Source organism: Lissotriton helveticus, chromosome 2_1 (assembly GCF_964261635.1).
Source record: "Lissotriton helveticus chromosome 2_1, aLisHel1.1, whole genome shotgun sequence".
In the NCBI taxonomy this organism is placed as follows: domain Eukaryota; kingdom Metazoa; phylum Chordata; class Amphibia; order Caudata; family Salamandridae; genus Lissotriton; species Lissotriton helveticus.
In genome coordinates, this window is record NC_136059.1 from 1443381684 (window position 1) to 1443396760 (window position 15077).

The window sequence follows — 15077 nt, forward strand, 5'->3', positions numbered from 1 at the left end:
TTCTACCTTCAAGAGGTTCTGTTTTAAGCCCATCCTAGATATGGCTCATTTGATGGTAAATAAGCTTTAAACTGGCATAATCCGAGACTCCGGTCCTGACCTAGGATGAAAAAATGTCCTAGCTAACAGAACGGAAAGTTTAAATTCTATTAAGGACGGAGGCAAAGATTATACCACCCACGGATTCATGTTCCCATAATTCCCTTCCTGTAACTAGTAAGTAATGCGCTTCTGTTTGAGATTTTACGCAATATGCTCTTAATTCCCTGATGTTTGCTGATCTGAAGTTTTTTCTCTGTTCATAGAGGTTTTAAAAAAATAAATCTTTTTATTAACAAAAAAAAATAATAATAAACAAAACAAAACAAAAGCATCAGGTGAGATACAATTTCAGCAGCTGACAAAGACACAGTCCTGTTTATACCAAATAATAAAAACAGTATATAAGTATCAGGTCACGGGGATTCAAGCGCATCCACCACTACCTGCCGCGCCGGGGGCGCACAAATATCTCCTTGGTAACTATTCCAGGTCCCCCACAACTTCCCCCATTTCTCTGGATAACCCCTGGCTACATATACCGACCTCTCCCGAAACATACACCAATCCATGTCCTCCGTCCACTTGGAAACCTGGGGCGGCTGGCTGGCTCCCCATAACTGAGCGATATTTCGTTTCACGACCATACATGCCAGTGTTACCCATTGCTTCCCATATGCATTCAGGTTGGTAGGTTGCCACACATTCAGCAGACCTCTTCGGGCCTCTGGCCTTATCTGCACCCCCAAAGCACCTCTCATCTTGTCATGAATCTTTGGTTCAGTACTCCTGTACTTCCGCGCAATGCCAGAGAATATGCATGAAGGTGCCGAGCTCTCCACACCCCCTTCGGCACGCACCACTTTCTATTAGGCCCATTCGCACCAGGTGAGGCCCTGTGATATATGACCTATGCAATATCTTTAATTGTACCAGATGAAGTCGCATCTGGATCACAACCACTCTCGGAGAGGATATCGCCTCTGTCCAATCTTCATCATCTAACTCCACCCCGTCAGCACTCCACTGTGTTCTGATATGCCTCAATGGGTCCTCCATATGATTTATTAGTTTTTTATATATTAAAGAAATTGCCTTCTCAGGGAGGTATCCATCTAGCACACGATCTTCCAGAGGAGAGGCCTCAGGAAGTGCGGCGTCTCTAGGTATGTGAGTGAAGAGTGCGTGTCTAACCTGGAGGTATCGAAAGAACTCACTATCATGTAGGCTGTATTGTTGTTTGAGAGAGGCGAAGGTATGTATTTCACCCCCTCTCCACATATATTTAATCTGTGTAATCGCGATAAGATCTGTTGAGATGGGGCGACACATCAACCCAATTTTGGACGCACAGCGTTAAACAAGCATAACTTTGATGCCAAAAGTTTAATCCAGTTTCATCATTTTTATTCCAGTTTAATCCATATTTCATTTTTTCATCCGTTATCCTCTTGTCACATGAGGGACATCTTATGTATTTTACTATATCCTTAAAAGCTGCAGACATGCCAATCCTGGCCTTATACTGTAGCGCGGAGTTCTACATAAGCAATCCTCATTCATTAGTCCTGATAACCCAATGCATTTCGGGCCTTTTCCTGACCCTTCGTCAGGGGTACTCTACAATTTAAAAACATTATTGTGAAACAGTGTAGTTAAGTCCATGCAACATTTTTATATCTGTGCTAAATTGTGCCATGCTTGCCTTGTATGCATTAGCTAAAATCAACGTTTTCCCGCTAAATGTAACCAACAAGCTACCACTAAGTTGATGCCCAGAATCACTTCTCTCATCCTCCAACATTTCTCTCCTGTGACAAACCATCGTTGCAAACCTTTAAACCTTCATTCCGATAAACCTGCATAAAACCCCTTTATGAACCAATTATTACCCAACGCCAGACTCTCCCCGGGCCTTTATCTTCAGAATCTGCTTTCATGAACACTTCCCAGCTGAATTACAAGCATCCACGTACTACGCACTCTCCTAGACCTGCGCTTTAAACACCTGTGCTCTATCTTCTCCCTCCACTTTCAGTAACCACCTCTATTAACCCTATGCTTACCTAATACATCCTGCATGACGCAGTCCCTTTACTTTCTTTTTGTGATGGCGATAGTTGGTTGTGCATTTAAAGTGCCAACCTCGTTTCTCATCGGTAACCTCCCCTTCATTCATTAACCAGATCACAATCAAAACGGCCCCACTCCTCTGAATTTGTCATCTGCAGTGTTACCAGAACTAGATCTACTACATATCCCAAAATCCACTGCGTATATGTCAACATAAAATATATCAGTGTCTTATCTGTCAAAACCACTTGATTTGCGCTTCCTCGAACACTATTCCTACAGTCTCCCTACGCATCAAACTTAACTTCCCGCCCACCCTAAGATGACAATTACAACGTTAATTATACTAATGCTACATTTCATGTTTAAAGCACAATATTAAACAAAACAATGTTAATTGTAATTGATCTTGCGCCTGCTAATGTGCTTATTATCGAACCAAACATGGATCGAAACACAGTCTACAATCTCAACAGATTTGTTTATCCACGTGGTTCAGGACAGACCACGACATTGGGCCTGCACGCAATCAGATTTAAAGGAGGAATAAGAGTTCATGAAAAGAAAAACCTGGTGTGCACTCTGTCAAACATTTTCCTGTTTGCAAATAATCTCGATAAGATCCCATTTGTCAAATCCCTTGGTCCTCCACAAACTCCCCAGTCTCTCTGAGTTCCATAGAGGGGTGGCCAAAGTGAGTTTCCCTTCCCAGGCAAGATATCTATTGGCCGCATGCAACACGTGGACAGCATGCGCCGTTGGACCCACTAGGGAAAACCGCTTTGGTCTGGCATACAGTGCTCTGGTGAAGTCACCTCCTGGCGCCAGCCCACGGTCCATGGCTTTTACTGGATCCCCTGGAGGTCCGTAAATGACATGATTCACCGCAGCGAGCTGAGAAGCCCAATAGTATTTCCGCATATCTGGCAGCCCAATCCCACCGCCGTACCACTGGAGAGTGAGCTTAGAAAATGCTATGCGGGATCTTCCATCCCAGAGAAGCTTCCTCTGGAGAGCCTCAATCTCTTTGAAATAAGATGCTGGTACCGGGTCCATTGTATTCTGTAATACATACAGAAATCGGGGAAGGGCCATCATCTTAAGCAGAACTGCTCTACCCAACAGGGAAAGTGGAAGAGCCTTCCAGCGCTCCACGTCTCTCTTGAGCCTGTCCAAGGGGGGTCCCAGATTATTGAGATATCTTCTCTTCAGGTCAAGTGTAACGTATATTCCAAGATACTTAAACCCTACCGGCTCAATCTGTATAGGGCATGACTGCGGGAGCACTGGCGGCTCGCCCCTTAGGACGAAGAGCACCGATTTCGACCAATTAATTGCAAATCCGGAATATATTCCAAATATGGCAAGTACATCTAGAAAATTGATCAGAGTCCCTGGGGTTAGTGAGGTAAAGGAGGATATCATCCGCATACAATGAGATTTTATCCTCCCACTCCAGTGTCCATCGCAGACCTCGTATTGATCGATCCGATCGAACCCATGCTGCCAGATGTTCCAAGGCTAAAGCGAAGAGGATCGGGGACAGTATTGTCAGGATGATGAGGCCAGGGGAACGGCCTCGGTGGAGCCTAGAGCTCACGTGGCCATCTTACACGGCGCGTAGCTCCTCCCCCATTCATAGATGTTTTAACATCCTTGACTGTTTATTCAATTCGGTAGAGTCGCAATCTAGTGCTAATTTAACTTTTGTTCCAGGAGGGGACACTGGAAAGCAAGTTGCGTAGAAAAAGACTAAGGTCATGACTCGTGCGATGAAAGAAATGACAAGGACAGAGACAGGGGAATATGTTATGTTATGTTAATTAATTTTAGACGGCGCACAGCTAACCCAAAGGGTTTCCCGGCGCCAGCCTGAAACGAACAGGAGACAAAACATAGGATTATTGATTAAACAACCCAAGTTTTCAGACATTTGTGAAAGTTCCCATAGACTGTTTAGTTGCGGAGTGACATGGGAAGAGAATTCCACAGGGAGGGACCTGGATTAGCAAAGGATCGGCCGCCCATCTGCGACAGTCTGATTCTAGGAACCAAAAATTTCGCCTGAGTAGTGGAGCGGAGAGGGCAAGATGGTATGTAGGATCAACATATAGCTCAAGGCCTTGAATTTAATACAATTCTCAAACTTGAGCCAATGAAAATCACTAAGAAAGCCTGCGATCGAAGCAGCCCTGGGAACATGGCAAGGCAGTCTGGCGGCTGTATTCTGCACCACTTGCAATTTTCTTATCTCATCTTTATTTACACCCTGGTACAGGATGTTACCGTAGTCCAGCCTAGAAGTGACAAGAGCCTGGACTACGGTTCTCTGGGTGGAGCAGGGGTGCATCCAAAGAATCTTCTTAAGCCATTTCAACATGATAAAGCAAGTTGAGGCCACCTTTACTGCTTGTTGTTTCGTTGAAAGCTGATCATCAATTTTGAAACCAAGGATGCAGACTTGGTGGGTGGGCTGGGTTAGAGCGCTCATTTCCGAAGGCCAGTGCTTGGGACCCCAGAGATCTTTCTTTTTCCCCCAAAATAAGGACTTCTGTTTTTTCACTGTTAAGTTTGAGTAAGTTTACTTGCATCCAGGATGCAATTTTCCTCAGCCAGACTGGAGAGCAGATGACTGAGATTCCTTCTCTGCCGAAGGAGAGAAAAGAATCTGGGTATCATCTGCATAGGAAAATAGGGACAGCCCTGCCTCTTCGGCAATCGCCGCCAGAGGTCTAACGTAGACATTGAACAATAGAGGGCTCAGGACAGAGCCCTAGGGCACTCCGTATGGAGATGAGTGGGTTTTGGAGCTGGCTGTAGAAGAGAAAACCTGAAAAGTACGGTTTGCCAGAAAGGAATCGAGTCATTTGAGTGCCGGGCCATCAATGTCCAGAGATTGCCAAGCTTTTAGTAATATAGTATGAGACACCGTGTCTAAAGCGGCACTCAAATCAAGGAAAAAGAGGGCCACCATGTCCCCAATGTCCAAACGGTGCCGCAACATTTCAGTAACCCCTAGAAGAGTTGTTTCTGTAGAGAAACTTGCTCTAAAACCAGATTGTGAGGGGTGCAAGAAGTTGTGAGTTTCAACAAAATGAGACAACTGCAAGTTAATGTGTTTTCCCAAAATTTTGGAGTCGTGAAATTGGCCAAAATTGGATAGCTGGGAGGGATCCGCATTAGCCTTCTTTAAAAGTGGAAGAACCATAGCATGCTTCCACTTCAGCTGGACTGTTACTTCCTGTATTGAGGCATTAAGGAGCTCCATAATTAACCTAAGTGAAGGCAGCTCAAGCTGCGTCAGCACGGAGATGGGAAGTAGATCACAGAGTGAGCCTGCTCTTGACTACTTAAGAGCAGCTTAAATAAGTTCATGCTCAAGGGAGACCAAGTTTCCAATTTATTGATGGATTCGGTATTCTTGCAGTTCACAAGCCTCGTATTACTGACTGCTTGGGAAAGGGTATTTGCTTGCTGTGTGGAGTTAACCCACTTCTCCCTATCCAGTACAGAATGTATTTTTTCAACTTTACTTAGAAAAAAGTTGGCAAGGTCCTCACATTGCGATCCATTAAGGAAAAGAGGGGTAGTCTGACTTTCTGACCCCAATAGTTCTTTGACCACCTTAAACAAAATCCTAGAGCAGTTCCGAGCTGTTGATAGTGGAGGAAACCTATTCAGCACAAGCTGTTTTTCAAAGAGAATGATAATCTCTTTTGGCCTTTTTGTAGGCGAGTTCGGTGTCAGATGCATAATCTTTCTGAGGATTTACATTTAGTTTTTTCAATGTATAGCCTCTCAGTATACCAAGGGGCATGGAGTGGTGGTTGTTCACCCTCTTAATAGAAAGCGGGAGACAAACATTAATAGATTTTTTAATCCAGTTTTGGATGGCCCCACGATTAGAAATAGCCATTTGTTTGATAACAGGTGCATTAGTAGATAGAAGCGTATTTAAGGCTCCAATATCAAGTTTTCTCCAGTTTCTAATTTTAGACTACGTTCCCTGTGCGGGTACCAATAAACTAGAAACAACTTCGATCCGAAAACCAACTGCAAAGTGATCAGACCAGCACAGTGGGAGGGCAGGGGGGCAGTAGATATTGTGTAAGTTAGAGAAAATAGGAAATAGGATCCAATAAATTGCCAGCTACATGAGTAGAACCCGAGTTACAGAGCTGAATGTTCATTGCTGCCAAATCAGAAATAAGGGCAGCGCTTTTTCCGCAAGTCGAGTCATCCGAATTAAGATTTAGATTGCCTAGTATGGTAAAATTGGCATAATTAAGAAGGTGGGGGGTGACTAAGATAGGAAACGACAAAGCCAGAGGGCCCAGGGGGGAGATAAGCCAGTATGCCCGAAAATGTGAACTGGGGAGTCAAAGTGAGTTTAAATAAGGAGGCTTTGCAACCCGTAGCGGGCAAATCTACAAATTTGCACTCAAAAGACTTGTAAATTACAACAATGCCACCCCTGTCTTGTATTCCCTGTCTTTCCTGCAAATAGCATAGTTAGCCGGCAAAGCTGTGGCTACATCAGGGCCTGAACTCTTCTGCAGCCATTTTTCAGTAAGAAAAATAGCATCGGGTTGCTCGTTGATCAAAATATCAAAGATGTCCGCCCTATGCTTGGGAAGCGATCGACAGTTAATGTTAAAGTTAAATTCCTTATAGTGTAAAGGGCTACATTTTTGTGAGGAGTTTTCCCTTGATTTAGTATAGGTAGAAGCATTTAAGATACTTTGCTTAGAACATAGTCTACCAACATTTTCCTTGTGTGTCACCGTTTTAAAAGCAAACTTGCAGCATGTACAACTGGTGCAAACTTCCCCAGGATTAAGTAAAATGCAGTCCGGTAGAGGCCTGCTGCGATGCTCCAGTAGCTGCTTCGAAGAATAACTCAAGATATTCATCTTAATTGTAGTAGGGGTCATGGCCCCTGGTACCGGTTGGGCGCAGAGGGTCTGTTCTGGGGCTATTAGGTAGGATTGGAGGCAATACGGCGTCAGCCACTGTAGCGCTAACCGTCAGGAGCGCGTGGCACAAACAGATGGCCACCCGGGGACGAAAAAGCCTCGTAAAAAGTGCAAAAAGACAAAGTAAGCTGAGTTAAACACACTCAGAGGATGATTGTAGTTAAAAATAGCAGCCAACAATATTAAAAGCAGTCCATTCATATTCACACAATGCGTCCTACAAATAAACTAAAACAATGCAGAGCAAGTTAAGAAAGAACCTTTTAGACTATATGGTGGCTCCAGATGGGATCATGGGACTTAAGAAACCATGTTGTCTGTTCTTTGTTGTTACCAATTTCCCTGTGGTTTCTGGGAAATGTGGTTTGGTTTACTACTATTAAAATGGCTTCTGTGAAATTAAAGTGAAGAAATTAAAGCGTAATCTGAGCCACCTAGTCCTTAATAGAATTGAAGCTCTGTTCTGTTAGCTAGGACATTTGCTTGGAAACTCTGCATCTGGGGGCTCGGACAGTCTTGAAAGCAGCTGTCCGCACGCAGGAGTGGTGCCTTTATATGCTGCATCATGCAGTGCTGTGCGGTACCACCTACCGGCATGCAAAGGTACTGCTGCAATGTTTCCAGATCCAGTTTGGCAACTGGGTAATATTCAAAAGGTGAGGTGTCGGTGGCTAGATAGTCTCTACCAGAAAGTGCGTTACCAAAGGTAAGTAACTTGTCCTTGAATGCTTTCTTCCATCGAGCTTGGTAGAAACAGAATTATTTGAAAAGTTCAACCATTACTTGGCTTAGTGTTTTATTCACTGCTGTTTGCATATGTGATTCCATTCGGATGCCTTTTGGCTATGTTTGAGCTATAGAAGTAACATGTACATAAATGGTTCTTGAATGTGTTTTATTTCGTTTCAAAACGAACAATTGTGCAATTAAAAGGGAAACAGAACTCTGAAACTAATTGTGATATTGTTCAGAATGACAAAATTGACATATTCTGTTCCACTCTTCCCTCAGAGGATGTGAATCTTGGTCTAATCAGATATGTGCTGCATGGGGAGAGGATTCAGGAGACAAAGGATACTTTCAAATTTCTTGTAAAAGATAGCAAACCCAACATAGTTACTGATAATGTTTTCCATATTCAGTGGTCTGTCATCAGCTTCAGTCACGCAAGGTAAGGAATTAGCTTTAGTTTTTGTGTAAAATGTGCCACAAGCAACTACGATAAAATGAAGAATGCTTTAAACGAGATTTTGCTTAGATCATTGTTGTGCAACAGATGTACAAATGTTTACTTTAACCATTGTGCATTCCTTTTAATTAGAATGCATGCCTCAGTAACAGGTACATCATTTGCAGGTCACCAGTTGTAGCTGCTACTTCTTGATGCTTCCTTACAACAACTGTCCTAGAGTTCAGAGGGAAGAAGAAGCACTTGCAACCATAGTTCTCTGTAGTTTCCACCCCTGCCCACTAGGAGTGCATAGGATGATTTTGAGGGGTGAACATGTAGAATATTATCCCTTTTTTGTCATGGTCTCTCCCACGTATTGCCACTGGTACTGATGTTTTTTTGACTGATGTGCATTGGGTCCCTTCTAACTAGGCGCTAGTGCTCTTTCCTTAAAAACAAGGTAAAATGGTCTACTTGTGTTACAATTAGCACACACTTTAGCACCCCTGTAAATCCTAAGTAAATGGTTCCCTTGTGCTTAGGTCATGAGTATTAAAGAGCGAAGGGCTGCAGCGTGTATTAGGCCACTGTAAAGGACCGCCGTAAAAACGGCATGCAGACTCTCATTGCAGGCTGCGTGACATGGTGTAAACCTCGTGTGAAAACACAACATGGCACACTGGCTGTGTGACATGCCAAATTCCCTGCATATAATATATGTAAGTCACCCCTACTGTGCAGGCCTTCGAGCCCTAAGGCAGGGTGCATTATATTTTAAAAGAGGAAAGATCTCTATGGACACATATACCCCTGTGATGTCTAGTTATATTAGTAGATAGCATGTGAACAGGTAAGCCACCTTAAGGTATATACTGGCCACTAGTCATTACGAGTTACTGAACTACATAATGGCTTCCCTAAATCTATGGTGTTTAGTATCAAACACCTTGTCTTAATAAATCCATACTGATTTCAGTATTGGATTTATTATGACAGACACCTAGAGTTGCCCCCTGAAACCTACTAGCCTTCTAGTGTGCTGGCTGACTGGTATCTTCCAGCCTGCCACCATAGGCGAGTTTCTGCCCCCCTGCAGGTGAGAGCCAGCACACTCTGGGGTCAGGAAACCATGTCTGCTCTGTAGAAGGTGTTATCAAACCCTCCAGCAGGGTGACTAGTGAATCTGCATAGCAAGGCCTCTGGCTTCAAAGCCTCTCTCGCCTTTGATATGACCCTGGCTTCCTTAAGAGCTGGAGAATGCCACCTTCTGCCCTGTGGTCCATTTGGCACCAGGATAGATGGAAAATCAGCTATGCAGTAGACATGTTGCACCTCCAGGCTAGTCACACCCCTAAGAAGGGTTCCACCGTCTTGTTTTTATGGAAATTGAAACTCTGGGGCAGGGTTATGCCCACTCCCTAACTTTAGTATTTAGGTGGCCCCCTGACACCAGGAACTCAGATTTATCTTCCTGAAGGACAAGGAGGCCAAAGAAGAGCCGAAGATGTGAGGACTGTGGACCAGCACCAAACTTGGCACAAATTCCTGCCTGCCAGCTGCTGTCCCGACAATCACAAAGCCTGACTCGTCTGGAAGCAGAGCAATCTCTCCAAATCCTTGGAGGTCTGCCTAGCACTTCATCGCTCTGCAGGTACACAAAGAAAAGAGACAGCCTCTAACTCACTGACTTGCTGGGCAAAACACTTCTGCAGCCGAGCTCCTGCACGGCCAGCTTCCTACAGAATACACATACCTTAGTCCTTTACTTGTCTCTCTGCAGCCTACTATTTGATGATGTGGGGTTAGTAGAGGAGATAAGGACTCAAGCTGTTCCACCCTCTGACACATCCTAGAGTGCAGAAAAGAGAAATGCAAACATGCACCACTGGCTGTAAAGAAAGACATTTTTTCCCCAGCACCATATGTTGTTGCCATGCTCCCTGCACCTCTCACCTCCCCTCCAGGAGCATGGTGTTGGAGTCTGTGTGGAAGTTATGAATCTAAATAAATGTATAGGTGGTAATACAAGTACAGTTTTTTGTCAGCTAAAGTAAAATAGTAGCTTATTTTACTTAGCCTGAATGGAATGTGATTGCACTTTTGCTGCCCCAGTTAAATTGACGAATTGAGGTGTGGGTGTTAATTAGCATTCCAGTCATGATTGCAATGGAATATTTACCCTTCTGGTTGATCTAGGACAGTTCTTACGATAAATTTGTATGAAGTCACAATCCTCACTAACCGAAACCTCTGGAACCTCCTTAGACTCATCTACATCCATCAACTGATGCTAGCCCTATTAAGCATCCATGAGACATGGGGGTCAATTGATACTACAACTAATCTTGGTCCACAGCAGTGCTCAAGTATACAGCATGCAAACCATAACCCATTTTTCCCTGCTCAAAAACCCCTCATTACAACCCAGTGCATACCTTTGGGTTGAGGTGTTTAAGACTATTGGGATCAAGTAAATAGAACTGCAATCCTGAAATCTATCCCCTTCTTAACTCCTTACAGTGCCTCATAACTAAACATTGTACTCAGTTCAGAGACACATGGTGGTTATAGCAACCTATGAATAGGTGTGAGTCATTGTTTTAACTCTACTTTTAAAACTTCTCAAACAGATAATTTCTTGGGACAATGTGTTTTATGTACACAGTATTTCTGACAGAAGTGCAGTTTCTTCTCACTAAATACAAAGAAGTTCATACTGCCACCCATAGGAAGTTGTAAAAATGGGATGGCAATGGCAGAAAGGAGTTGTAGTCTCACAGTTGTTTCCTGGCAAATTAATTTCTACCACCTTTAAATTTGGGAATTGTTAGGCACAGTAAGTATGTTTGAGGGATGTGTGCTTGTAGATACACATGTGTCTGCAATCTTGCCATCTAGTGTTAGGCTTCAATGTGTGCAAGCTGTTTTTATTCTAAGAAAGTTTTAGAGTCCAAGGTATTGTGACTCCTTCGCTTGCTAATAATGCGCATGGGCACCAACTCCATTGTTAAATTGTTTACTTCCACCGTATGGTTCAGAAGTGTGCTCCGTTTTGACCCCGTCATGGCGCACTCTTCTCTGTTTACACAGTTCCTACCTCCGTCGTATTGTTGTCGATCACTTTCCTATTTCTCTACTGTTCAGTTTGATGATTCCTGAATCCACAGGGGCCTTCGCTGATCAGGCCCTCTTCAATCCTTAGGCGTATCTCCTCCACCATGTTCACACAGTGATGGAGTGAACGCCTTTCTGCTATTGTCTTTGATGTCATGCAAAATACCTTTGGATCAATCTTCATCAGGTCTGCAATCTTTGACCCTTCCCCGAGCACAACAAGGCTGATTGTGCCGCTTGCCGCTCCTTTCGTTCAAAGAAAACTCTTCATGACTGTCTGGCACGATGAATCGATATGTCACGAAGGAGGAGAGATGACACACCGGACCTTTTTGGCACTGAAGACATTGAGGGGGAACATGCACTGGCATCTGCTGCAGATGAAGGGACCGTCTCTTCCGACAACATTTCTGGCTCCGACCTGGAAATGCAAGATCTTTCACCTGGCCATCCAGCTGTGAGTACAGTAAGGCCACACCTAGTCACAAGCCTCATGCAGCGCAGCCCTTCTTAAACAGTCGAAAAGACTGCCAGGCCACCACTTCTTCGGGCCATAGAGAACACTCTACAACAACTTCTTTGACTGCCCACAAGACGCAACTGCCGGCCGGCTGCCCCCCAGAGACACCAACCAGCCCACCATCTCCAACTGGACACCTATCACGACAGAGGACACCGCGACAACCATGAAAGGCATCCACTCGGGGGCCCCCACCAACCCCTGCCCCACGCATGTCTACCACAGGAACGCGAACACCATTGCACCTGAACTGCAACCGACCATCAACACCATCTTCTCAACAGGCACCTTCCCAGATGACTGGAAGCGCGCAGAAGTAAGGCACCTGCTCAAGAAGCCCACGGCTGACCCCACTGACCTCGAGAACTACCGGCCCATCTCGCTCCTCCCCTGCGCAGCCAAAGTGGATGAGAAAGCAGTCAACAAGGAACTGACACGATTCATCGAAGAGAACGCCATCCTCGACTCGTCCCAATCCGGGTTCAGGAGCATCCTACTCTCCGCCACAGACTACATCCGCACTCTCCTGGACCAAGGCCACTACGCATCCCTCATCCTCCTCGACCTGTCTGCAGCCTTCAATACCGTCTCTCACCGCACACTAGTCGACAGACTACATAACGCCAGCATACAAGGGACTGCCCTGGACTGGATCTGATCGTTCCTCACCGGAAATAGCCAAAGGATCAGACTACCCACCCTTCCTCTCCGCCCCCACGGAAATCACCTGCGGAGTCCCGCAGGGGTATTCACTGAGCTCAACCCTCTTCAACATCGCAGCCATCGTCCTACAACACGGCCTCAACCGAGAACCCACCACCGCAAAACTCAACTTCCAGAGAGGGATGCAGGACGTCGCAGTCTGGATGACCAACAGCTGCCTAAAGCTCAACGCCGAAAAGACAGAAGTCTTCGTCCTTGGAACAACCCCCTCGGCTTGGGACAACATCTGGTGGCCCACCGCCCTCAAAAACCCGCCTACCCCTTCAGACCACGGCAAAAACCTCCGCATCGTACTCTATTCATCTCTCGCCATGTACCGAAAGGTCAACGTTGTCATCTCCAGCTGCTTCAACACCCTCCGCATCCTTCGAAAGACCTTCAAATGGATCCCCCTGGAGTCAAGGAAGACTGTCACCCACACACTCATCACCAGCAGACTGGACAATGGAAGTGCTCTCTACGCCGGCATTAACAAGTACCTACTCCACAAAATCCAGACAATACAGAACACCGCTGCCAGACCCATCCTTGGCATCCCCGGCACGAACGCATCAGCCAGCACCTACGGAGACTCCACTGGCTCCCTCACTTTCAAGATCCTCACTCACGCCTACAAATGCCTACATAGCAATGGACCCAAATACCTCAACAGAATAAACGTCCATGTACCCATTGGAAATCTCCGATCTGCCAACCTTGCACTTGCTGAAACCCCTCGCATCCACAGAACCAGAGCAGGCAGAAGATCGTTCTCCCACATTGCAGCCAAGACCTGGAACAAACTACGGGCCGACATCAGACGTACTCCCTCCCTGGCAGACGTATTCCCTCCCTGGCAGACGTATTCCCTCCCTGGACATCTTCAGGAAGGCTCTCAAGACCTGGCTTTTCGGCTGAACTGATCTGCATACCATTCCCCTCAGCGCCTTGAGACCCTCACGGGTGAGTAGCGAGGTTACGATTCCCTGATTGATTGATTGTTTGATGGTTGCCATCGACTGACAGCTCCAGATGTAACGCCCAGCCCTGGCTCTGCGACCATCAAGGTCAACCGCTTCGACACAGGCCTCTCCTGCCTCGTAGTCGAGTCGTCAACTTGGTGCCGAAACAGAAACCACAGACTAAGCCGAAACCATTGAGTTTGTAGCAGAGACCATTGGCACCCAGCATCAAATTTGGCAAAGGATCAGGGACTGTCTAACCCAATCTTGAAAAATACAAGAACAAAGATAAAGATGCTTTGAGAGCATTTTTGGGCCTTAGTGAATACTACGCTCGTTTTGTGCAAAGTTATGCGTTAATTGTACAACCCCTTTGGGATTTGCTAAAGAAAAATGCTAAATACATTTGGTCAGCGGATACTCAAGAAGCATTTCTTAGGGTGAAGAAATTAATTTTAGATGCGCCAGCGATTAGCGCATTTTCTCATGGACAACCTACTATTGTGACAGTAGACGCCAGCTCAAAAGGCTTAGGGGATGTGCTGAGCCAAATGATAGATGGTCAAGAGTACAAGATAGCTTTTGCTTCTAGATTTTTAACTGGTGCTGAGTCTAATTATAGTACAATAGAAAGGGAAGCTTTAGCATGTTGTTGGGCAGTTGAAAAGTTTTGCATGTACATTTGGGGTTCAAGGTTCCAACTGTTCACTGATCATAAGCCTTTGATATATATGCTGGGGGATAGCTTCTCAAACAGAGCCTCTTCTAGATTAGTCTGATTGTTGGCTAGGTTGCAGGAATATAATTTCGATATTAAATATATACCTGGTGGTAAGAATGTCTGGGCGGACTGTTTGTCTCTGATTCCTTTAGATGTTGCTGATTCAGTGTCTGAGGTTAAGGGCAATGGTTTTGATGTGGTTTTTACCATTGGTGATTTGACTGAGTGTAGCAAACTTTCAGAAGATGACTGGGTGTCTGCTGATAAAAATGATCTTTGTCTTCACAGGGTCAAAAAGTTTTTGGTGCAGGGTTGGCCCTGTGTTAGGAGTTTATCCATGCAAGACAAATTTTTGCTCAGGTTGCTGCGGATCGATCTATTGTGGATAAAGTTTTAGTGAGGGAAGACAAAGTGGTTCCTCCTGAGGGGATTAGGTCAAAGATCATTTCTCTTGCTCATGAAGGGCATTAAGGAACATCAAGCACTGTCCGGAAGATTAAGGATATGTATTGGTGGCCTGGCATTGACGGTCAGGTTAAAGATTTTGTGAATAAGGGCCCGGAGTGTTTGTGTTCCGATAAGCATTGGCGCTTATCTACTTCACCATTATGCCCTGTTGAATGGCCCTCTGGTCCTTGGCAAAAGTTAGGGCTGGCTTTTTCTGGTCCTTTTAATCTGCTCAGTATTGAAAATAGATATTTGGTTGTAGTAATTGATTATTTTTCTAAGTGGCTTTATTTTTCGTTCGTGAGGAGGCCTGATTCTAGTTCTGTTGTTAGATTTCTGCAGTGGTTATTGA

The 15077-nt window shown here is 45.1% G+C and overlaps 1 protein-coding gene across 1 annotated transcript in view; it reads left to right on the plus strand.

The window, feature by feature from the left end:
- Window positions 1-15077, plus strand: part of FRAS1 (Fraser extracellular matrix complex subunit 1) — a 1313599-nt gene that overhangs the window by 215391 nt on the left and 1083131 nt on the right. Inside the window, exon 6 of the mRNA XM_078676362.1 lies at window positions 8100-8259. Coding sequence (XP_078532488.1) covers window positions 8100-8259 — 160 coding nt within the window. The remainder of the gene's footprint in view (window positions 1-8099; window positions 8260-15077) is intronic.